Source organism: Hypomesus transpacificus, chromosome 9 (genome assembly GCF_021917145.1).
Source record: "Hypomesus transpacificus isolate Combined female chromosome 9, fHypTra1, whole genome shotgun sequence".
Classification (NCBI taxonomy): Eukaryota; Metazoa; Chordata; class Actinopteri; order Osmeriformes; family Osmeridae; genus Hypomesus; species Hypomesus transpacificus.
In genome coordinates, this window is record NC_061068.1 from 13755846 (window position 1) to 13782795 (window position 26950).

General features: G+C 40.3%; 1 protein-coding gene across 1 annotated transcript in view; it reads right to left on the reverse strand.

Annotated features, from left to right (window-relative positions):
• Positions 1–681: 681 nt before the first annotated feature.
• Positions 682–26950, reverse strand: part of LOC124471393 (NACHT, LRR and PYD domains-containing protein 12-like) — a 33698-nt gene continuing 7429 nt past the window's right edge. Inside the window, exons 6-12 of the mRNA XM_047025885.1 lie at positions 21987–22157; positions 14789–14959; positions 10673–10843; positions 9718–9888; positions 6629–6802; positions 3444–3490; positions 682–1274 (exon numbers count right to left, since the gene is read on the reverse strand). Of these exons, the coding sequence (XP_046881841.1) occupies positions 739–1274; positions 3444–3490; positions 6629–6802; positions 9718–9888; positions 10673–10843; positions 14789–14959; positions 21987–22157 (1441 nt within the window). The 3' untranslated portion in view covers positions 682–738. The remainder of the gene's footprint in view (positions 1275–3443; positions 3491–6628; positions 6803–9717; positions 9889–10672; positions 10844–14788; positions 14960–21986; positions 22158–26950) is intronic.

Consider the following 26950-nt stretch of genomic DNA (forward strand, 5'->3'; position numbering starts at 1 on the left):
TCTTCCTCACTCTCTCTCTCCCCTCCCCCTCCACACGCGCTCTACGCAGCCATTGTGTAGTGCGCTCTCATTAGAATTTAGGCCTACTGTACTGCTTTAGCCCAACTAACCCATAACTTATCTGGTATGTGTTCACTATAATTACATTCTCTTAAATAAATCATTGTGTATAATACTCGCGTATCTCTCACGTTGTATGATCTGCTCTACTTTCATAGAATTCCCTACTTAAGATTAGACTGATTATTACGAGTGCTATTATTCAATATTATTAAACAAGGTTTCCTCTGTCCCTTTCACGAATCAGAGGTGGTGCCCCCAAGAACGACTATACTTTATTATAAACTAAGTATTGCTAATCTTAACCGTGCAAACCACACTACAATGTCCTATTACTGGTTCTAAATGTAGTGTTTACATTGTGTGTGTCCATGTGTGTGTGTGTGTGTGTCTAGGGCAACTGGGTCACCAACAAACACACACATGGACACACACAATGTCTTAATGTCTTCTATCATCCTGTGTAAAACATCTTTATTTCTCCTTATTTAGTCAGTTAGACACTATTTAGTTCATCACATTCAATGGAACTGAGATCAGTGACAGATCAAAGAAAACAAAACAACAATTCAACACACCAATATTTACAAACACTCCGGGATATCAATTATAATTGCATACAGTTCAATCTTCACTGACATATACAGTATATGAGCAGTGTGAGAGTGTGTGTGTGGGCTATTCTACCTGACACAGGGACACTGAGGAGTCAGAATAAACAAAAAAACCAGGATAGAGAGGCTCAGTGAATGTGCTGTGGAATGTGTGCAGGTGGGTCAGCGTGTCAGAGGAGACTGTGTAGAAGGACAGAGTGCCGGCCGGCCAGTCCAGATACACTCCTACTCTGTGGGAGCTGGAGGGGGGGGCAGGTATGACAGTTCTCTTCTTATTGTGCCTGGCAGAGTAACTGTTATCATCACGGTACAGACTCCAGGACTTGCTATTGTGTCCAAGCCTACAGTCAAAACCCACTCCTCTCCTGCTGATTCCTTTATATGTCACTGCTATATAAACCCCTTTTCCACTCCACTCTGCCTCCCAGTAACTGCGCCCAGACAGACCCTCTCTACACAGAACCTGTTCAGAGATGTAAAATCTCTCTGGGTGATCAGGATACGGCTGCTTCTCTTCCCCTCTTGTCACCTTTCTGTTCTCCTCAGACAGAGAGAGGTCTCTGTGTGCTGTGTTTGGGTCCAGTGTGAGCTCACAGGCATCTGATGGGGGAGACCAAGACACAATATATTACTGATCATCATCATTCACATTAGAATGTTTCCCTGTTCCTGCCCTCCCCCTTTCATTTTCTTTCTCTCATCGCTGGTATCTGACTATCATTCTCTCAGCACCCTTCCTCTCTCTGTCTTCCACTCTCCCTCTTCCTTACATTCTCTCATCTCGTTCTACCTCCCTGCACTTGTAACCTCTCTCCCTCCACATCACTCTCTCAATCATCTGTCATTTCTTTACCCCCGATATGCTTCCCTATCCCTCCATCTTTCTCTCCTCATCCTGTTCCATCCTCATTTTATATACAGTTTTTTTTCAATAGCTAGATGACGATGGGCACAACTGAAGCCACATGTGCAAAACTCAAACTACAGTCTGCACAGCAGCAGTTAATGTGGACCAAACTCTAGTTCGTTTTTCATTGCTTGAACACAGTTTTCAAAACTCTACACACTTATCCCATGGCTTTAAACCACAACGTGCACAACACTGTGGATTCACAGCACTTTGTTCAAATGCCAACACACTGCTGTCAAAACTGTTAACCACTCATTCAAAACAGAATGGAATTCAGCCTGGTGCATTTTAAATACTGCTGATTGCAATTTGAGCTGAAAGCCTAAGCAGGTGTCTTGTTTTAGACTTGTTAGTGAACACATACATATATAGGTAGCGCTCATAAAGACTTAATTTGGAAATGGAACAAGGAAGACGGGTTGGTAGAGGGAGAAGAGTGGCAGGGAGACAAAGAGCTGTTATTTCAAATGAAAAAAGGGCTACACTTGTAGACCATGTCGTGAACCCTGGTCTCTCATTGAGAGAGGTAGGGTTGAGGGTGCAACCCAATTTGCAAAGATCCACAGTGGCATCTCTAAAGCGAATTTTGTGCTGCAATGGCCAATGATGGTTTGCTTCTCAACACACCACTCATTGGCCCACACAACACAGAAAGGCTTATAGCTTTCCTAGAACAACTCTATGCTGAGCTAGTGCCTGCAGAACAGGGGGAGCCCGTAAGAAACTCCCAAGTTGTTGTCATAGTTTGCAATAATGTTGCTATTAGCCGCTTTGCAGCTGTCACAGATTGGTTTGCAGCACATTGCAGATTTAGGGTTTTGTACCAGCCTCCATATTCATATACCCTTCCTCAACCCAATAGATAAGTTTTTCTCTGCCTGGATGTGGAAAGTGTGTGATCACCACCCACATAATCAAATGTCTCTTTTGGGAACCATGAGTGCCAGATGTGAGGACACGAGTCCAGAGGACTGCCAGGGATGGATAAGACATTCCAGAAGGTTCTTCCCCAGGTGCATGGCAAGAGAAAACATTAGATGTGATGTTGATGAAAACCTGTGGCCTGATGCTAGAGAGAAGCATGATTAGCCCCTCAATTCTTTGGTTGAGTTACAGCATGTACTTTTAGTTTCTACCTTTTTTTTCTCATTACTATAATTCTGTAAATTACTACAGACAAAATAAAAAGATATATCTATTGGAGCAAACTTCTTATTTTCATTTACCTCAAAGAATTGTTATGTTCTAAAATTCAAATAAATCATGTGAAAGAATGTCACTTTGTATTAAGTCACTCAAATTATTGAAACTGCAAAAATAAAAAGGTCGTATTTTCTGTATTGGTGTTTGACGTTAGTGTTTTTACTCTCAGTGTGTTCTGAGTGACAGTGCGTGTGTGTTGTCTCAGTGAGGATTGTTCATAGTGTTTGTCTGCACTGAACCTGTTTTGAGACGTGTTAAGAGTTGTGTAGGTTGGATTGAGTTTTGCAGGTGATGTAAACTTTTTAGTTCAAGTCACTGTTGGTAATGCAGACTGTGGTTAGAGTTTTGAACATGTGGCTTCAGTTGTGACCACTGCTGTCTAGCAATCGAAAAAAAATGTAATCCCCCAATTCTTTCTCTCTCAATCCCACCCCTCTCTACTCTTTACTTTTCTCTCCTCATCCTCCCTTCTCTCTCAACTATCCATCCTGTGTGTTCCTCCACACACACAGTATTCCTGGGGATACAAGTGTTAAATTACTGCTCTTAAATGTAGTGTTTACAGAATGTGTGTCCCTTTTATGATCTCAAGTCACTAATGGTATTGTGTCTTGTATGACCTTGTGTACTAAAACCAAGTAGCAGTCAATACTCACATTTCCTAAGACCAGGTTTGATCCTGCACTCTCCACCATGATCCACACTGTAGAGATAAGCAGAGGAAAGATGAGGATGAGGAAATGGCATTTCAAATGACTGGCAAATGACTAAATGTAAATGTAATTTCACCTGTTACTAAGTGACTTAACAAATTACTTTTATTGATATCTTTATCATCAAAGATGATAAAGAAAGCTGATTTTACAAACTCTGAGCCTAACCCTGAAATCTGACTTGATGAACCCTGAGATGGGAAACACAGTTATCAATTCCAGAACAACTGATCTGAGGTAGTCCAATCAAATCTGAGTGTAGCTAAGCAATTGCATGACGATAAAAAAACATAATTACGATGGCAACCTAACCGTTTAACCACATGTCTTACTATAGCTTAACAAGTGGTGGAACAATCCTATGGGAACAAAACACACTTGGCTGCAGCTGACAATGAAATATAAAAACTGTTCAAACAGGTAGGGCATATTTTCCTGCAACACATAATTGTTTAAATCATATTTGACAGGATTAAACCAAGTAAATATTCAGTGGCTGTCTCAACTTGTAGTAGCTTTCATCCCCAACAGAATGCTGTTTTAACACATAGATGTTGTTTCACCTACTCTTATCTTCCGAATAAAAGTACCCCCCGGAATAAAAGTACCCCCCGGAAAATTGCCAAAGCAGCACGCAAACTGTGTCCATATGCGATCAAAATGTGTTCCTATCAGTGTAAGTGCGCATCTTTTACTGTCACTTGCAATCAGGAATAGAAATGGACAGCAAATATACCATTGCTAGAAAACAACTTCAACACTTGTAGTTTGGAAATACATAATCATTATTAGAAATTTTCCATAAAGAGGCTGTTACAAATATATGGTAGTACTTTTCCTCAAAAACTTAGTCAACATGACTGCAACATAACATGAAAACCACTGGACATACTTAGTTATTACAAAGTAAAAAAGAGTCTGTCTAGTTACAAATATACATGTACTAGTACTATCACTTTTCCTTAAACAGCTTACAGTCAACATGACAACCACTACCAAATAAAGCATTGCTAGGAAAATACTTCAATGCCTGTAGCTTGGAAATACATAGTTACAAATCTGTCAAATAACAAACATGCCATGACTACTGGTATACGGTACCTCAACAAACTTATAGTAGACACGACTGCCGCGCAGCACAATTGCAGGTGCTGTGATATTTCTGATGACATCATCTCGCAGCACCTCATATTCCGCGTCTTGTGCGGCATACAATCCTGTACTTGCACCAGTACTAGTTACACCTTCAAAGTATCTACTGTACTTGAGCTTGCAAAATATAAAAAAGTAAATGCCCTGGGATTTCTATTTGACGATGAGAGGGTCGTTGTCTATAGGTTGTGACTGTCATGCTGGTGTGCTGAATGGGAACCGTTATGTGAGTGTACAGTAGCTAGAGCTAACATCAGAGCCATAATGTGGCTCTGGCTAACATTTACTAGCTTGCACTGACAACCAGTTGGTAGCTAATGTCGTTGGCTAATGTAAGCTGCCAGTAGCTAGCTAGCTAACGTTTTCACATCAAAGAGTTCAAATCTATCTTCCCTTCCCAAAAAATGCATGGAATTTTCTACAATTATTTCTCAATTTCCCCCCAAAAAAATAAACGTACCGTCCAAAATAATAATGTACCGGGTGGATTTTTCGGGTAAAAAAAATAAACGTACCAGTACGTTTATTCGGAAGATGAGAGTAATATCCTGCTCAGTATATTAATATTGGACTTGTGGGCTAACAGAAAGAAGTCAGAAGAGGGCACCACCTCTGACAGAGGCAGAAGAGCTCTGAGCCAGAACGCTGGGCGACCAGTGGCTGAAGGCATCCCTGGAGGAAGCTCATCCAAGCTTATCACCCCCGAGGACACAAGTGCCCACAATACATGTTAATGTGTTTGTGGATATTTCATTTGGGGGGTTAATTTCTACCGAATGTTCTTCATCACAGAATGATAAAGATATGTTTTCTGCTGCCACAGAGAGGGATTCAGAAAAACCTACAGAGGTATACATCTTCATATATGGTAGCTACTGAGCTACACTGTTCTCTCTCTATGTACATTGTTTTGTAGGGCTGTCCCCGACTAAGATTTTCTTTGGTCGACCAAGACTCGACCAAACACTTCTTTTCTTTCTTTTAAATGATATATTTTTAGAGTTGCTTTATTTGTCTTAAATAATATAATCTACAATTTCTGTAGAACATTTCTTTAATTCAGCAATGATGACACAAGTGGGAATCAGATCTCACACTGCCATACGGCAGCTCGACTAAAATAAATTTTGTCGACCAAGAGCATATCGACCAGAAAATCGACTAGTCGACTGAGTGGGGACAGCCAGCCCTATTGTTTTGATATTCTTGTGTGGAATTATGACTTTTACATGTACATCGACGTGATGACAAAAAAAAGAAAAGAATGAATGGTAAAACAACTGGCACATTCTTCTTCTTTTTAACTTACATTGCAAGGAGGAGGGTCCATCAACCTCTACAGCACAGATTAACAGTGAAATGTTCAGTAAATGCCAGGTTAGCTCTGCATGGAAAACTGTTGAATTTCATGTCATCCTTAGGTGTTCTATGGTTTCAACAGCAATTGGGTTGATAACAGGGCTCTAGACTGAAAATTTTCATTTTTTGTGAGTATCTTTTACAACTACTCGCAAATGTGTAACCTGCAAACTTGACATTTCAGATTTGAACATTAATAAATATATTTTCCCTTTATGTAGAAAACGAGGAAGGAGCGAGTCTGCCAGAGCTGTCCAACGTGTGTGCGGGGGGAGGGTCCGGGAGTGATTATTCAACTGCGTGTGTAACGTCATCTACACTCGTGTGTCTCTCTCGTGTCTCGCAAAGGGAGTGATTGACGGCTAATATTAACCAATTGAAAAAGTTAAGAGTCTAAAGTATACGTTTAATTGGTTATATAATGTTGGATATAAGGGCGGACTGGTCACTGTATCAGCTCAGAGCAGGCACGTACTACTGTCCAATTAGCAAGCATTTTGTAGAGAAATTAAAACAAATATATCCTTTCCAAACATATCCTTACTTGAGTTTTGTAATTAGATGTATATATTCAGTGTTAAGCAACATTATATAAAAAAAAACAAACATCTCCTTACTTGAGTTTCTCCAGTCTGCAGTGTGGATCCTCCAGTCCAGCAGAGAGCAGCTTCAATCCTTTTTCTCCTGGATGATTGTAGCTCAGGTCCAGTTCCCTCAGGTGGAAGGGATTGGACCTCAGAGCAGAGGCCAGAGAAGCACAGCCTTCCTCTGTGACCAGACAGCCTGACAGCCTGTAGAAAGAGGATCAATATAGTGACAGAATCCATCTGGGCCTACAGAGTGAATCAGCAAAGAGGGGTTCAATTGGCAGGTGCTGTCATACACAGCTGCCAACTCTCACAGTTTCGCCGTGTGACACACGCATTTCAACCATTTCTCACGCTCTTACAATACACCTTGTATATCTCACGCTGAAAAGGCAACGCCAAACAAGTAGCCAATCTAACGTTGTAAACAGTAACGGACGACGCGCAGGTTAACGGAGTGAAGCAACAATGACGCGCAAACAGCCATGTAAACTCGGGGGGGGGGGGGGGGGGGGGGGGGGGGTTGTGGTGAAGCTCGCGAACGCTTGCCCCTCGCACCAAATCTCACGCCAAGGTTTTGGAAAAAGTTGGCAGCCCTGTGTCATAGCTGCACCTCCCCTCATTAGACAGAGTGGCCCACGTTATCCGATGTTAGAAAAGTTCAAGATGTAACTCTTTCTCCTGTATAAGAATGATATGATAGAGCGGTTTTGTTTAAATGGTTAGCTAGCACAACATGCTAGCAGACACACTCTGTGACTACCATGGCGTGCAGCCTTTTTGTCTCCTTGCAGCCGGCAGCAAGTAATATAGTTAGACAGAGTGACCTTTCCTCCCAGTTCAGGAAGGTTTTGTTTGTGTTCAGTTTGGTGTTAGTAGTTCTATGGAACATCAGGACCAGAAGTCCACATTAAGCCTGCTCAAAAAAACTAGGATTCAAGTCCCAAACCTGACTTGAATGAACCCAACAAATCAGTAGAGGCTATTGCCTCTATTCTTAAGCAGTCTGAGACATAGAACATGGTGGATCATATCAATCCACCATTGGGAATATTCTAACTTCCTTAGTAGGGATCACAGAGTCCGTACAGAATATAGCTACACACCACATTAGTAAGTTCATTTATGTCATCAGAGGTGTCCAGGAACACTGACCAGTCAGTACACTCGAAACATCCCTGAAGGGCAAGGGAACTCTCCTCAGTCCAAACCCCCCTCCCCCCGAAGCACAGTCTTGTAGGTCGGTAAAAGGTGTACTACATTGTGATCTGAAGATCCAAGCGGGGGTCCACCAACAGACTTAAAAGTCCCCTTGATAGAGCCATAAGACAAGTCAAGAGTTTTACTATAATGAGTAGATTATGAGATATACTGATAAAAACCTGATAATGTGCCCTTTCCTTTACAGTAAAATGGTTAAAGTCTCCCATAATAAAACTGGAGGAATCTGGAGATATAGATTGCAGTTCTTGTGTCACTTTGAATATTGTATATTCGGGATGTATATAGACCAACAAACAAACAATAACAGTAACAGTAACAAACAACTGAGGGTAATTCCCTCGGAAGGTAGGCGGGCCTAAGTGAAACAGAGAGTAAGTAAAGATTCTACACCATCTGCGGTTTATAAACAAACAAACCCCCTCCTTTAGACTTCCCCGTTACCTCACAGTCACAATCAAATTGAATAGGAGTCCCAAAGCGGTGGGGAGTCAGGTGGCTGAGCGGTTAGGGAATCGGGCTAGTAATCAGAGGGTCGCGGGCCGATTCCCGACCGTACAATATGACGTTGTGTCCTTGGGCAAGGCACTTCACCCTACTTGCCTCGGGGGAATGTTCCTGTACTTACTGTAAGTCGCTCTGGATAATAGCGTCTGCTAAATGTAAATGTACAATGTACAAATGTACAAAGCCATCAATTTCCAGTAAAGAATCTGACTCCATGTGTGTGAGCCAAGTTTCCGTCACCGCCATAATGCAGGCTTCTCCAAATTCCCGTAAATGATTGACGTTCGCTTGCAACTCGTCAATTTCACTTCTTAAAGACAGCACATCAGATAGTATCATAGAAGGCAGAGGGATTATTCCGTAGTTGTTGACTGATCTGCCTCCAAACACAACCTCTTCTTCCACGTTTCCTAACATTAAATTTCCCAGGCTTGTATCCTCGTATATACATCCTATCAAGGGGCATCCCATCTGGTGTCAATACGCCAAATGACAATTTGTCCTTTAGTAATCCGGCACTTGTCTGTTGCATTGAAACCCCAAGAAAACTCCTGAGAAAAACAAAATTTAGATTGTTTGAGAATGGTGAAGGCCCAAAGCGAAATTTAGAGTGAGGATGATCGCAGATAAAACAGTTAACATTTAGAAGAAAAAAAAAATCCCAAATTAATCAAATCAACACACAAAAACAAGAAAACGCTCAGATGCACAACACCTGCTATTGGTCGCCACATGAGCAGCGCCCCCAAGTTTAAGTTTCCCACTTTACCTGTATTCACCCTATTTCAAAATTGTATATTCTTGCAAAAAAAAATAATTATATATATATATATATTGCCCTTTTTGCTTTAATGTTACGTTACATGTAGCAGGGCCAACCTAAAAAATGGCAATGGCCAATGTTACCTTTTGTGATCTGTGCAAATGACCAATAAAAGACTGACTTTCTGTGTTCTACTTTCATTCTTCCCTTTTTAAAGAGCAAATATGTGTAAAAAATCAGACTTGGTATGGGGCATTTGGTTGACTATCCAGGGTTTCCTGCAGAACATGTGTAGTCACGGTGGTAGGTTGAGATTTGCTGATGGACGAGGGGCGGGGGGGACTGGCGGAAACACGGCGAATATCGCTAATAAAAAATAAAAAAAGTACCACCCTTTAAAGTAAAGTACGTCACAATAAATGTGAATAGCCAGTTAAATACATACATACAGTATACAGTAGTATTATACACAAAGCACACTTTTCTTGCCATTCCTAATTTGAAATCCTTCATGGAGTGGAAGAGGCATCAACCACAGGCAGTACCGTTTGTTGTCTAAATCAACCACGCAAAACATTGTACGATTATAACTTTACTAATGTAGAACATGTAGAACATAAATACAGACCTCAGTGTCTCCAGCTTGCAGAGTGGATTCCCCAGTCCAGCAGAGAGCAGCTTCATGCCTGAATCCTTCAGATCATTGTTACTTAGCTCCAGTTGTCTTAGGAAGGAGGCTGACTTCAGAGCTGAGCTCAGAAAAGCACAGCCTTCCCCTGTGATGTGACAGCCTGACAGCCTGTAGAAGGTAATCATTAAGGAGGGATCACAAACACTACTACCCTCTAGAGGTAGAAATAAAGAATATCAGTCTGATCAATTTCCTCTCAAACACCAAGAAGTTTTGATCAGTCTGATGACTGTCTGTCCTGGTTGGTTAACTTTCCCTTCATCTTAAACGCAATATCATCCTTTAATATTTAGAAAATTGGACATCCAGTTACATAGTAGTACAATAAACCAAGAATGTATTTCATACTACATCCAGTAACAGGTGTCTCAGTATACAAGGCACCTTTTCTGACCCTCAACCTTTAATGCAGAGTTAGGGTGTCAACCACATGGGAAACGGTACATTATCAGAACAATACAAAACATACCGCCAGAGTTAATCTACACTAATGTAATGGAGTTGTATGTCTTAAACAGATTCCTGTCACACCCTGATCTGTTTCACCTGTGTCATGTTTGTCTCCACCCACTCCATGTGTCTCCCATCTTTCTTCCTACTCTCATTTATCCTTGTGTTTTCTGCTTGGGGCCAGATCTTATTTGTCAAGCCTACAGAAGACTTCCTTGTGTTTTCTTCCACTTTGAGTCTTTTCTGCCCCTTAGTTCTTTGCCCTGACTCTGAGCCTGCCAGCCACCCTGTACCTCTACCTTGTGGAATATGACCCTAGCCTGGCCTGGATATTCTTTGGCCGGCCTCCTTGTACCTTGAATTAACCACAAACTTACAGCCAGTATGTAGTGTGTGATATTGTGAAACTAGTTGTTGTCTCTTGTTGAATTTGATTACACACCTCAGTGTCTCCAGTTTGCAGAGTGGATTCCCCAGTCCAGCAGAGAGCAGCTTCATGCCAGCATCCTTCAGATCATTGTTACTTAGATCCAGTTGTGTCAGGAAGGAGATTGACTTCAGAGCTGAGCTCAGAGAAGCACAGCCTTCCTCTGTGATGTGACAGCCTGACAGCCTGTAGAAGGTTATAATTAGGTAGGGATCACAAACACTACTACTCTTTAAAGGTAGTGTGTCTACCTTTAAAGAGTGTCTCTCTCCCTGAATTGCTCCTCCCAAGGTTTCTTTCATTTGTTCTCCTCTAGTGAGTTTTTCTGTGAGTTTTTCCTTGTCTTCCTGGAGGGTTTAGGTTGGTTGAGGGGCAGTACTATGGGCGTGTGTGAAGCCCTTTGTGACATTGCTTGTAAAAAGGGCAATGCAAATACATTTTGATTTGACTGCCTGGTGCCCCCAGGGTTGAAAACGTGTTTCTAAAATGCCCTCTAGAGCAGTGGTTCCCAACCCTGGTTCCCAGGGCACCCGTCCTGCCTGATTCAATTGAATGGTCATAAGAAGGCTTCTACATAGCTGTATAACGACCATTCATTTGAATCACGCGTGTTGGAGCAGAGAAACATTGAAAACATGCAGGACAGGAAGTCCCTGAGGACCAGGGTTGGGGACCACTGCTCTAGAGTGGCAAAAATGAGACCAAGTGCCCTATACTGTCTGCCATTCACATTGTGAAATATGCTTGAGTGCCTAGGATACCCTTAAACGCAATAAATGACAGTGTGCCCAATGTTGCCCTTTCCAAAGAAGACGATTAGAAGCTGTGCCCAACAGTCTCCCCTACAATGTGCCCAGTAGGGCATGCTTTCCCAAAGTGAGGCTGTGACAACACTTGGGGTGTTGATTGGAAATATGGAAATATGGGCCAGCTGTCCATACACTGTCAGCCAGAACAGTAATAATTGGATTTGGATTAAATATGCATACGTAATATAATATTTATATTCTTAGAGTGAAGGAATGATATCTATACTGCTTATCCAACGCTGCTATAACAATCAATACCTCAATCATATAAATGTGTAAAGATAATACTAAACATATATTGCGCTTTAATTAAGAACAGATGAGCTTATGCAACAGGATGTTTGTAAGTCTGTGAAAAGTGACCCATGTTATGTTAAGTGTAACTTTTCATGTGAGAAGGAATGCAGAAGGTCAGCTTGCTGACTAGGGAGGCTAAATGGTGGTGCCCAGGGACTGTTGCGAGTACAATGGGCCTCTCAGCTTTGCAGAGTAAAAGTGTCAACAACAGGAGATTAGGAGACGCACTGGGCCGTGGAGGATAGAACTCTTTGCTCTTTGGATGTCATCAGACCATCTGGTCTGTCCCACCTTTGGAGATTCTGCTCCCCCATTGGATATACAGCCCACCCTCGGATGCTGGTTTCTCTTGGAGACCCTGCCACACCTTCCCCTCACATCATCAGACCTTTGAGTCTTGTCTACCCCCCTTCCCGGAACATCATCAGGCCTTTGGACTTCCGACCCTGAGCCACCAAGAACGCCCTTGACACTTGATAGGATAACCACATGCCCTCCCCATGGCTTCTGATCAATCACCTAACAAACACCTCCCTCTCATGAGAGGTACAAGACCTTTGTCCCCGGGACAGGTAGACAGAATTTGGACTGGGCAGAACTCTCTCTGACTTCTGTCAAGACCATTCTCACGAAGGCCTTTCGTTTACTCTATCTGTGACTCTTTACTCTGTGAAGCTGCACTTGTACCATCGACTGGTTTTACTGATACTAGACTGAAGACATCCTTGGGGGTATTACAGAAAGCATGTTATGCAATATAACCGGGTAAGTTAACCCACCAGCTTATTCCCGATGTTGCAGCAACCTACTGGCAATATTGCTACAACGCTGGGTGTCAGCTGGGGAGTTAACTTACTCGGGTATCATGGGCAGCTCACAGGACCTGGTTTCTGGAATGCCCCCCTGGTGTGTTGTATTCATTGTTTGATTGCATCATTTTTTATCAATAAACTACAAAGAACTTGGTCTGGCATTTAACCTTGTGTTCATCTCCATCTAGATTGACACACTTTACATTAGTCATGCTGAGCAAATTTAAATGACTATTCTGCCAATAAAAGTATGCTACAGTTTGGGTCACCTTCTGATCTGAACTTTTGTGCTTGATCTGTGCAATAATACTTATTTCAGTGAATCCCCATTTTAGTCATGGTTATTGTGGTAGAAATGTTGGTCATATGCATAGATGTATGTGTATGAAATCTATAATCTCCCTTGTACATTGATAAAGGACAGCCAGTGAATAGATTAGGTAAGGTTTTGAGTAGCTAAAAGGCTCTGAGACATTTTACTCTGGAGGATGGGTAAAGCATCTTGTATTGTTTTAAAGTATTGGCTAGAAGGACTGTGTCCTGTTTCATTGTTTATGTTAAATAAAGGTATTGTTTGAAGATGACCACACCAAGGACAGTTGACCGTTTGGCTGGCCAACCCCTGTGGCTTTATTATCTACTGCTCTGGAGAGAGCTGTGACGTCAGAGAACTTTGGGACACTTGGTATGGAGATGTATTGTTTCAAACTGTCACTGACTTGAGTGAGCCAATCACAGTTTGCTACATTGATTGATTGACTTTATAGAATGCCATTTGATCTAAAGTTTATATAAGGCAGTGCATGTGTGATGGTTCTTCACCACTCTCTCGAACGATCTGTAGGTTACATCGGCATGTCTTTCGCTATTACGGGTCCGGAGTACTCAGTTCATTCTTAAGTTTGTGCAAACTAAATAAATTATTTTGAAACCGCCATTTTGACTATGTTCAAATCTACACAGTGCCGCTTAAATTTTCCGTGACAGTATATTTCCCTTTTATTAGCTCAGCATTTAGCCTATCAGTTAATAAATGTGTGTGGCAAAGTTATTTTGAAGTAAAAACATTATTAGCCCACATCAAGTCCAAACCATTTCCTTCTGCAGTGTTTTGCATTAATGCATAACTTACATCAACATACAATTTTCCATTGTTGCCACATTCTTTTTTGGGCTATTATTCTCAACCTCCTGTTCAGAATATTGGCCAGTGATTACTGTCAGAACAATTTCAGACAGCTCATCAAATTACGCTAATTATCAGTAGGCCTAAATGCATTAGTTATGTTAACTATATTTTGTAGGCCTACAATTTACAAATGTAAACGGTCAACAATATTTTGCCAAATTGTCTCCATTGCCCTGTTAATTGCGTCAGTATAGCAATTTTTCGGGATAACTCCAAGAAACTAAAAAAATCCAGTTACGCTGCTGAAAATAACACCACTCTGCTGCTGCTTTTAGCGACATAACTCTTATTTTCAAAGATCGCCTGGACTGGGCTGCTTCGGTTCTCTGTGTGCATGCACAATCTAAACTTATTGAGGTCTAGCTTGAATTAGTGTTGCCTGTTAGTGGAACGAAATGTTAGTGGAACGGCTTAAGACTTAAGTCTAAGTTGATGTTTACCTAAGCAATACTTTTTCACGTAAGCGCAGCTTTCGTTAGCAACGTTGATGGAATACCCCCTCTTTGCTAAAGCCATGACTGCACATTTCAGTGTTGTAATAAAACAAGTGTTCACAGATTAAAGTCAATATTTTTCCACTGTGATGAGGGCAACCACATATGACCTCAAAGTTTGATGAATGACAGGTTTTGTTGTCATGCATAATACGTTTAAGATTGAAAATTAAATTAAGATGTATTTTATTACCCTTTGGGCAAGGGCATACAGCTTAAGACTACCCAAAGAGACTGCAATCATGTTACACATTCAGAAAAAGTTGAATCAAAATGTTAATTCTGTCTCAAATAAACACAAACATTAAAAAATATAAGCCATTCATTGTGTACAGTATATTTTTGAAAGTTTAAGATGCAGCAAATCTGCCTGTTTCTTATCAAACTAGTCCTCACTGATGACTCATATCTCATTCTTGGCATGAAGTTCATAAACAACTTGAGACTCAACTCTGTTGTCTAAATCAACCACACAAAACATTGTACGATTATAACTTTACTAATGGCTCATGTAGAACATAAATACATACCTCAGTGTCTCCAGTTTGCAGAGTGGGTTCCTCAGTCCAGCAGAGAGCAGCTTTATGCCGGCATCCTTCAGATCATTGTTACTTAGCTCAAGTTGTCTCAGGAAGGAGGCTGACTTCAGAGCTGAGCTCAGAGAAGCACAGCCTTCCTCTGTGATGTCACAGCCTGACAGCCTGTAGAATGTTATCATTAGGAAGGGATCAAATAAAGAATATCAGTCTGATCAATTTCCTCTCAAACACCAAGAAGTTTTGATCAGTCTGATGACTGTCTGTCCTGGTTGGTTAACTTTCCTTTCATCTTAAACGCAATATCATCCTTTAATATTTAGAAAATTGGACATCCAGTTACATAGTAGTACAATAAACCAAGAATGTATTTCATACTACATCCAGTAGCAGGTGTCTCAATATAAAAGGCACCTTTTCTGACCCTCAACCTTTAATGCAGAGTTAGGGTGTCAACCACATGGGAAACAGTACATTATCAGAACAACACAAAACACACTGCCAGAGTTAATCTACACTCATGTAATGGAGTTGTATGTCTTAAACAGATTCATGTCACACCCTGGGGGGGTTTCATCAACATTGATTAAGGAAAAGCGAGACTTATGTCGCCAAGTTTCGCTTAATTCAGCGAGAGTTCTATTACATTAAGGTGGCTAGTTCTAGTTACCTAACCAAGGTAACTTATACTTCGGAACTAGCCTGCTCCGTGTCAGGCCAAAAGTCGAGCTAAACTAAAATGTGTTGCAAATAATCTCAAACAGGCAGAAAACACAATGTCAAAAGACAGTTCCGTCAAGTAAATTCCTGCGCGCAAAGCTCTTTCATTCATCTCCAAAAGTATTAATTTAAATAAACAAGTGGTAAAACTTTATTTGAAGGGGTGTGAATAAGAGTGACATGACACTGTCATGGCACTGTCATAACCATGACATGACACATGAAAGGATACTTATGAATGTTTATGAATGTTGTCATTAGGTGTCGTTCGGTGAATTATGTCATTTCTTATGCAAGGTTGACATTGTTTGTGATGTCTTTGTTATGACAACTTGACATTAGCTGAGACAACATCACCTAGCAATGTCGTTGTCATGACAACTTGACATTAGCTGAGACAAAATAACCTGGCACTGTCTTTGTTAAGACATCTTGACATTAACTGAAACAAAATAACCTCTCATAAACAAATCATAGAAGGCCTGATTATCAAACTTGAAGAATATATTTAGCTTTATGTGAGGTTGTCTTGCTGTAGCCTCTCCAGTGTACCTGTTGTCACTTTCATTTGCAACAAAACAGGTGATATTGATTCATAATTGCTTATGCTTCCTAACTGGACTGATTGATATCCCTGAAGTTTAAATGACAGTGTAATATTGTGGTGATTATGTGTTCCATACATTTTCAGAGCAGTGTATTTAGCTTTATGTGTTAGTATTAAATACTACTGTCATATGTGGTTGGTGGATGATCATGAGACCATTATAATTGTGTCATGAATATTGTCCTTGACCTCAAGTACAGTGGTAACATTTTCACTTGTCATAACGATTTTATTAAGTGCTATTACACTGTCAAATACTTGTATAACAGTGTCATGAATATTTTCCTTGACCTCAAGTACAGTGGTAACATTTTCACTTGTCATAACGATTTTATTAAGTGCTATTACACTGTCAAATACTTGTATAACAGTGTCATGAATATGTTCCTTGACCTCAAGTACAGTGGTTACATTTTCACTTGTCATAAAGATATCATTAAGTGTTAGTACACTGTCGAACGCTTGTATAACAGTGTCATGAATATTTTCCTTGACCTCAAGTACAGTAATAACATGTTCACTTGTCATAAAGATATCATTAAGTGTTATTACACTGTCAAATGCTTGTATAATAGTGTCATTAATATTTTCTTGGAGCTCAAGTACAGCGGTAACATTTTCACTTGTCATAAAGATATCATTAAGTGTTATTAAACTGTCAAATGCTTCTATAACTATGTCATAAACATTTTTTTTGACCTCATAAGTGTGACAATTTGGAATTGTCATAAAGATGCCATTAAGTGCTATAACACTGTCAAATGCTTTTATAACAGGTCATTAACATGTTCCTTGACCTCAAGTACAGTGGTAACATTTTCACTTGTCATAAATATATCATTAAGTGTTATTACACAGTCAAAAATATACACGTTAACTTCTTACTCAAACAGAGGGTTCCAACATATTTTCTCTGCAGGTACATTTCGTACAAAAACAAATAAATACAAATCCAGCCATAACAGAAGATAGTTAAGTAATGGGCAACTTTAGGGTATGTGATTAGCAGAAAGTCCTTGTTGTTTTTCAGCTCCCAGCTTGCCTCCTCCAGGTATTTAACGCAGTCCTCAAGGTGTTCAATCTTTTGTCATCCATATTGGTTTGTTGTCATCCTCCCACCATGTGTGTGTTTGGTGAAACGGGTTTCCATCTAGCTAGCAAGAGTTGTACAAAGTAAAGAACACAAGCACCATGTAATGTCAGCTACATTAGTAAACTCACACAGTTCCTCAGGTAACTTTGGCTAATCTAGCTAGCTGTTTAAAATGCGCTTGCTAGAAGAAGAACAAATTATGCTAGCGTTACTGTACTAGCATGATAAGGCCTATGGAGTTAGCTTAGCTAGCGAGCTAACACCAGCTAACTTTACTTCGAACAAGAACGATCTATGTCAATGGTACAGTAAATTCCCGAAGAGAATCCAAGTATTGTGTTTACCTTACCTCAAATAGCTCTAACTTTTTTGGCAAACTTGTGCGTTTATATCGTCTATTTAAATCAGTCTGGAACTGATTTACTGTCTTAACAGCCTGCTCTGTTGTCGTTGCCAACGACTCGACGTTGGTCAAGTAAAGAGCGACAAGGGAAGGTCAAATTACGTCAGGGTTGCCAGGTCTGCGTGACAAAACCAGCTCAATGCCCAATCAAAACCAGCCCAAAACCAGCCCAATGGCCAATAAAACCAGTCCAAAAACCAGCCCAACATCAGAACTCAAAATATGCCCCTGCCAAACCATATACACTGCTTTTAAAGTCCATAATTGCATCATTCTCAAATGTATCGTAATCTTACAAAGTAACACCAAATGTTTAGTATGCCAGCATTAAAAGCGTACGTGTTGATCTGGAGTCAGGTAGAAATAAATTATTTCATTTAAAATCTGGATTTGTATTTAAATATGTTTACCCGAACAAGCGGACAAAACATTCAACCCTCGGCAAACACTTCAAAAGTAGGCCAATTCCGCCGGGAAATTGCGGACCTGGCAACACTGAATGACGTACTTTCCTGTCTAACGGATAACTAATTTTTGGGCGCGACATTCAAGGAAATCAAGATCAGAAACAGGTTGTTTTTGGATTAGAAACTAGGCAATTACTGTTGCAATGGCAGGATTATTATTATCCGATCACTTAAAAAACACTTGAGGAATTCTGATACTAAAAGGAACAAAAGAAGAATAGTTAGATGGATGCAGAAATTGTGTATACTGAAGAGCAGGATGAGCAAAATGTAAGCATGCATTGGGTGAAATTCGATTGATGGGTTGCGGTGGTAAATTAAGCATGAACTTGTCTCTATTTACGTTAGCTTGCTAGATGTAAGGGTACTGTACCTATTGTAATCATAAGTTGTATTATTATTTGTATTCATGCTGCCCCTAAACTACTTGTGTAACTCAAAAGGTCCTTTGGTAAGAATTGCTATAATTTATTATAGAGCCTGAAAGTTTGAAATTGGTATTAGGCTAGGCCTACTAAAACATGTGGACAATAACGACAATATGTTCTGATCCAGCTAATATGATATTCGCTATTTGTATATAGGTGCGTTGGAGTTTGCCAAACTAAAACAACAAACCGAGACGGATCGACAAAATATTGAACACCTAGAGGACTGTGTTAGCTAAATACCTGGAGGAGGCCAACAGGGAGCTGAAAAGCGACAAGGACTTTCTGCTAATCACATGGTTTCTTACCCTACAGTTGCCCATTACTTAACTATCTTCTATGTTATTAATTTTTGTTTAAAGTACCTGCAGAGAAAATATGTTGGAACCCTCTGTTTGAGTAAGAAGTTAACATGTATATTTTTGACAGTGTTATAACACTTAATGATATATTTATGACAAGTGAAAATGTTACCACTGTACTTGATGTCAAGGAACATGTTAATGACCTGTTATAAAAGCATTTGACAGTGTTATAGCACTTAATGGCATCTTTATGACAATTCCAAAAATTGTAACACTGTTGAGGTCAAAGAAAATGTTCAGGACATAGTTATAGAAGCATTTGACAGTGTAATAACACTTAATGATATATTTATGACAAGTGAAAATATTACCACTGTACTTGCGGTCAAGGAACATGTTAATGACCTGTTATAAAAGCATTTGACAGTGTTATAGCACTTAATGGCATCTTTATGACAATTCCAAATTGTCACACTGTTGAGGTCAACGAAAATGTTTATGACATAGTTATAGAAGCATTTGACAGTGTAATAACACTTAATGATATCTTCATGACAAGTGAAAATGTTACCACTGTACCTGAGCTCCAAGAAAATAGTCATGACACTATTATACAAGCATTTGACAGTGTAATAACACTTAATGATATATTTATGACAAGTGAACATGTTACTACTGTACTTGAGGTCAAGGAAAATATTCATGACACTGCTATACAAGCATTTGACAGTGTAATAACACTTAATGATATCTTAATGACAAGTGAAAATGTTACCACTGTACTTGAGGTCAATGATAATATTCATGACACTGTTATACAAGCGTTTGACAGTGTACTAACACTTAATGATATCTTTATGACAAGTGAAAATGTTACCACTGTACTTGAGGTCAAGGAAAATATTCATGACACAATTATAATGGTCTCATGATCATCCACCAACCACATATGACAGTAGTATTTAATACTAACACATAAAGCTAAATACACTGCTCTGAAAATGTATGGAATACATAATCACCACAATATTACACTGTCATTTAAACTTCAGGGATGTCAATCAGTCCAGGTAGGAAGCATAAGCAATTATGAATCAATATCACCTGTTTTGGTGCAAATGAAAGTGACAACAGGTGCACTGGAGAGGCTACAGCAAGACAACCTCACATAAAGCTAAATATATTCTTCAAGTTTGATAATCAGGCCTTCTATGATTTGTTTATGAGAGGTTATTTTGTTTCAGTTAATGTCAAGATGTCATAACAAAGACAGTGACAGGTTATTTTGTCTCAGTTAATGTCAAGTTGGCATGACAAAGACATTGACAGGTGATTTTGTCTCAGTCAATGTCAAGTTGTCATGACAAAGACATTGCCAGGTTATTTTGTCTCAGCTAATGTCAAGTTGTCATGACAACGACATTGCTAGGTGATGTTGTCTCAGCTAATGTCAAGCTGTCATAACAAAGACATCACAAACAATGTCAACCTTGCATAAGAAATGACATAATTCACCGAATGACACCTAATGACAACATTCATAAACATTCATAAGCATCGTTTCATGTGTCATGTCATGGTTATGACAGTGCCATGACAGTGTCATGTCACTCTTATTCACACCCCTTCAAATAAAGTGTTACCAAACAAGTTAAGAAATAATGTAACTTTAACTGTTTTCAAAAGTCGTTGGTTAATTGACATAAAATAAGGCATTAGAATCTAGGCAGAGCGTCTAGACAAGGTACAATCAATTATGGCGAATCCGTTCTTTGACAACCCTGTGGATGAAAGTGCTCAGATTAGCCTATACAAAGAACGTTTATCCCACCAGCCTCAAGGGTCTTCAGAGACAGAAGTAATGCTTCCCTGACCAGTATATGTGGAAGAGGTATAGATTCAGCAGGTCCAGCATAGTCTTGATATATTTTATTGTCATTTAAAAAAAATATATACATAGAAAAACACGTAGGCAACTCTTAGGGATGTAATGAACACATACGAGCATCCTACCATCCTTCATAGAAAGTAATAGAAAGGAGAGTAGACTATAATAGCAGAAAGGAGGGTAGTAGACTGCAGTCTATGTAGGTAGGCCTAGACTATGTAGTCTGCTGGAATCACACACAAGGAAGCAAACCCACTGTAGCCAAGCCTTGACCACTGTTCAGTCTGTCTGCATCTCTGTGTGTCTTTGCATGTGAGACATTCTTGAACAGGGTTGGTGACTTAAAAAAGTTTAACAAAAGCCACTGTGCCAGGATATATGAAGGGTATACCTTGCTCCAAGGCAGTACCTGAATATTATCATCGGTTTCCAGGTAATCTTGAAACACAAAGAATCAATGAGACTTTTAATTCATTTGTATAAAGTATTGACATTGTTTAAAGTAGCCTGTATGTTGACCAGCCTCTGTATTACTTAATCCTCTCCTTCTGGCTTCCCCAATATTATAGGTGCAATATACTGTCCCCATGGGTGTATCCAGGCCCACTGGAAGACTCAGGGAGTGACTGCCTGGTGCCCCCAGGCTTGAAAGTGTTTCTAAAATGCCCTCTAGAGGGGCAACAATTAGACCAAGTGCCCTACTGTCTGCCATTCACATTGTGAAATATGCTTGAGTGCACAGGATGCCCCATGCAATAAATGACAGTGTGCCCTCCATAAATGTAAAAACATGTCTTAATGAGTTTCTTTATAGTATAGAAAATGTGATCCAGTACCCTATAAGGTGCCCTTACAATGGTCTAAATGGGACTGTTCCCGTGCCCTTACTTCGATTGGAAAAGGCTGCTGTTATGAAGTGCCCTTTATACAGCCCCTACATGACAGTGACCCAAATGGTGCCCTTTCCAAAGAAGACGATTAGATGCTGTGCCCAACAGTCTCCCCTACAATGTTCCCAATAGGGTATGCTTTCCCAAAGTGAGGCTGTGACGGCACTTGGGGTGTCGTCCCATTCCCATTGTTACACTGGTGAGAGCCCATGTCATGCAGTAGCAGCCCTTAAAATCTTTCTGTCGCTGCCCTTCAAACAGCCACTGTCTGCCACTGAATATTCTTTGGCCGGCCTCCTTGTACCTTGCATTAACCACAAACTTACAGCCAGTCCGTGGTGTGTGATATTGTGAAACTAGTTGTTGTCTCTTGTTGAATTTGATTACATACCTCAGTGTCTCCAGTTTGCAGAGTGGGGTCCCCAGTTTGGCAGAGAGCAGCCTCATGCCGGCATCCTTCAGATCATTGTTACTTAGATCCAGTTGTGTCAGGAAGGAGGCTGACTTCAGCACTGAGCCCAGAGAAGCACAGCCTTCCTCTGTGATGTCACAGCCTGACAGCCTGTAGAAGATTATCATTAGGGAGGGATCACAAACACTACTACCCTCTAGAGGTAGAAATAAAGAATATCGGTCTGATGAATTTCCATGGGTATCGTGGCAAGTAAATGTTACAAGGTGAAAACAACAGGTGGACAAGGTGTTCTCATATAAAGCTTGTCTCCTCTGGAACAGACTTCATGTATTAATCAGAGAGGCTGACACTGTCTTGGTGTTTAGGGTTACATCAAAAACCCTTATTTTTAGTTACACTAGTTTACTTAACCAGTAGGGATCTCAACCTTACAGTTATTTTAACTGTTATTTGTACCTTTGCATTCTCTAATCCTACTTTCTTCTCTCCCCCTCTCCCCCTCCCTGTGGTTTGGGGAGTTAAGCTGTCAACACCTGCCAGGTCGCTGGTCTGCCAACATTGAACACATGAACATTGAACATGCAAAGTGGACATCTGTCTCATGACAGAGCATACAGTTCCTTCCTTCCTGTCCATCTACATAGTTGTTCTGTGATGCTGCGCTGATCCTACTCCCCAACCCTGTGGCTACCACTGCCAAACTGACATGTGCAAACTCAGAGCACTGAGTTGGAACTCTGAATATCTGTGTTCAAAGTTGGAACTCTGAATATCTGTGTTCAACATCCATTTGCACATTTTATTGTTATCTCTACTGTTGATGCACGATTATGCTTTGCTTATGGTCTGCACCTGTATGGTCATTAACATAGTCATTGATCTGCAAATTTGCACTATTGTACTGTACTCCACTTAGGTTAGAATAGGTTATAGGGTTGAAACAGTTTTTTTGTGCATTTAGGGTTAGTATAGTGTACTATCTATTGTTATCTGTAATTTAGGAAGTTTTAGTATTAGGGTTAGTATAGTCGATATTTATTGCTCTCTGTATATTTAGGAAGTTTCACTTATTTAAGCTCAGCATTGATGTAAATTGTGTTCCGTGTACTTATATGGTATGTTATGCCAGGTGCTTGCGTTGTCTTGTCTTAAGAATTTCAGTGCCCAGTCTAACCTTGTGTTGTTCTGTGTACCTGACAAATAAAAGACTTGAACTTGAGATACAATTACAATACATGGTTTGGTATGTTTTGGAATGGCTGTAACACAGTAGTGACCACATACACAGCACTCCTCAGTCATCCAGTCTGGATGAGCTCACAGACGCTGTGGCAGACCTCATACATCAACTTCTGTGAGTAGCTACAGCTTTATACCAACACACATCAGGTTGAGTTATTACAACAACAAACCCTGGTTCACAGCTGATCTCAGAAGGCTACGGTTGGGCAAGGATGAAGCGTTCAGGAGTAGGGACATATCCATCAAGAAGTTAAAGAACAGGGGGGTGTTCCATCAACGTCGCTAACGCATTCGCGCTAACACAAATAAGTCTCACTTGGGTAAACGTCAACTTGGATTTAAGCCTCAAGCCGTTCCACTAACAGCCGTTCCACCCCCCCCCCCCCCCCCCCACAAAAAAAATACAATAAAATAGCCTGCCTACTAATGATAATAATTCATGCAATGCATTACTTCCATCATTTATTCTAACTAAATAAACTTATAAACTAACCATCAGCAGACATGTAGCTTAGTTTTCCTACCAAAAAATTTGCATGTGATAACGGGCTGGTTGGCAAGCTAGCCGTCTGATTATTTAGGCTAAACGTGGCAAACTGAGCCTGGATTTATGAAGATTTTAATTGATTTCATAAAACTTGATGATGATTGTTCGTTTGTTATACATTTCTACAACTTAAAACTCAACTTTTCTGACAACGTCAAAGCAGTTTTTCATCGACACAGAATAAAACAACCATGACCGTCTCTTAAGTGCAAGAAAATGCAGGCTCAGGTGGCGGTCGCGTGCAGTACCGCAGAGTAAACAGAGTAGGGGGCATACGCCCTCCCCCTTGTGACTTCCACTCTCGTTGCCCATAGGCTTATCGATTGGAAGTGAATAAGGCTACTTTATGAAATGTTTTGGGTGGCGATTTTTTAAATCTAGGTCTACATGAAATTCTGCAGCTGTTTAAATTCACTATTATTTATTTATTTTCCTCGGAGGGGCACTTTGACTCGAGGAGGGCAAACGGGCAGTTGCCCGGGCAACCTTAGCCACAGCGTGTGCACGTCCCTGTTCTTGAGGCCTTATTTTATGTCAATTAACCAATGGCTTTTGAAAACAGATAAAGTGACATTATTTCTTAACTTGTAAATTTAAAATAATATATTTTCTGGAGATGATGTAGGCCTAAACACATGAATCATTCGTTTCTGCACTTCAAAAAGTCTGAATTTACGTTTCCGAACACGGACTAAAGTGCTTTGCGCGCAGGAATTTACTCGACGGAACTGTCTTTTGAAATTCTATTTCCGCCTGTTTGAAATTATTTGCATCACATTTTAGTTTACCTTGACTTCTAGCCTGACACGGATCAGGCTAGTTCCGAACCTTGGTTACGTAGCTAGAACTAGAATAATCCACCTTAATGGAACGGAACTCTAAGTGAGACTTGGCGAAATAAGTCTTGCTTTCCCTTAATCGATGTTGATGGAACACCCCCCAGGTTCAGCAAGGTGTTGAGACAGGCTAAACGACTCTGAGAGACCACAACACCTACCCCTGCTAAGCAGCTGGGCCAGACACTGTCTCTCCAGCCGCCCTAAAGCACTGTGCTAAAAAGACGTCTAGCAGGAGAATCCCTAAATCCAGAACCGAGCAGAATTTGACCCTTCGACTGTTAGAAAAAATTGTATTATTTGATTACATCACCACCCAGAGAAGGGATGATGTAACTGTAACTGCCACTTCTAAATGGTTTACTATTCTCCTGAGGGTTTGGGGGGGGGGGGTTCTAGTGGTCACTCTGGGCCTCATGTACGTACATTCGCAAACGTAGCATTATTAGCTCCATGGCCAACCCGCAGATTGCGAACGCAGTGATACTTCAGTTTACGTTGTATTTACGAAACATGCAGGTCATCGGGTAATCAGCGCCTTTCTCCGCCCACTATACCGTACATTGCGAGCATTTAAACCCGCGATTGAATGGGCCTCCTTCTGTCCTTCTATCATGGATCAGCCACCAAAGTCAAAACAGCGATGACTGTTTGAAATGATCCTGATGCCAATATTTGTAATGTAGCGAGGAGTTTAACAACTGCTGGAATGGAATGTGAAGGCTGAGTTGGAGATTTTATGTAATGTGATTCCTTCCAGTAACTGTAATATTGCATGGCTGCTTAATCTGTAGAGCTTAATGATTTCGTGTTCACTCAACTCAAAAAGTGTGATCCTTGTGGCAAAAATCCTTTGACCTGTGTCTTCGTCTTGCTTGGGTTACGGCTGCCATTTCACCAGGATGCATAAGCGCATCCTGGTTTACGTCTGCTTTTGAAATGCAGAGAATTTTCATTGAATAAAAAATCAAATCAAATCAAATGTATTTGTATAGCCCTTTTTACACGCAAGCATGTCACAGAGGGCTTCACATACGCCCATAGAACTGCCCCTCAACCAACCTAAACCCTCAAGGAATAAAGTCGAACGCACTTATTGTATGGGAAAGGCAGAGCAGTTTTCTCATTGCACTAAATTGCCCGCTCATGCTGCTCATTCAAATTCTTATTTTTATATATATTAGATTTTTTTTATTGTTATGTTTTTTTAATTGTTTAGTTCTTAGAATTAGTTTAACTATTGTACTAATTTACTTTAGTAAATTAAATTTACTTAATTTAAAACCCGGGTATGTTTATTGTTTGCACCTTCCTGCCACAGTAAATTCCGTGTTTGTGTAGCATAGGCTACATGACGAATAAACCAAATTCTGATTCTGATAGAGATGGGAGAAGAAACCCACCCAAATTAGCTTCGGTTAAACAGGCGTGGGAGGAAATTGCCACAATTGTTACAAATCAAGTTCACATACATAGAGATTTCTCATGAAAATATTTTATTAACATTGAAAAAGTTTTGACTTTACGCTACGTTTTTCCTGGTCAGTGGCGGAATTGTTTTTCTGAAACTGCAAAATAGCACCAGGGAACGTCTGCTCCTTTTTCCGCTGAACCGCCCCCTGGAGTGCAAGGTCATTCCCTATTTTACCGACGTGCGTCTGTGGAGAGAAAAGTCCGCTTTGTGTCAAGTGCAAACTAGGAAGGATACTTGCGACGGTGACAAAGTCAATTGCGCTGGGTGCAAGATAGGGCCTAATATGTTTTATGTTTGAAATTTCACTTGGTATGGGGCATTTGGTCGACCATCCCTGCAGCTCAGATGGAATACTACCATCCTAAAAAGTAAAGTATGTCTGAATAATGTGAATAGCCATTTCCATACATATATACAGTAAATACAGTTGTATTATACATCAAGCACACTTTTCTTGCTACTTCTAATCCACAACCCTTCATGCAGTGAACAGCCGCCAGATGCTAAACTCACTGCCCAGGCAAATGTACAATAATATGATGAATAGTATATCTTAACCCTTGTGTTGTCTTCAGTGTCAAACATGACTGCTATTATATGTAACAGCAGAGAAAACCCCAAAATGATGGGGGGTTTCAGCTTGTAATGGCATATTTTTAGTAGTAACCCTAACATTCGTAGAAGGTTTAAAAAGTCTTAGGGGTTGGAGATTGTTGCCACTACCCAAAGAAATTGCATGACATTGTAATATAATTTTTGGTTATATGTAACAGTTATTCGTTTTAAATGTGGTTTGAACTGTGAGCTTTGATAAAGAAATGCTGGAACAACTTATGTTGTT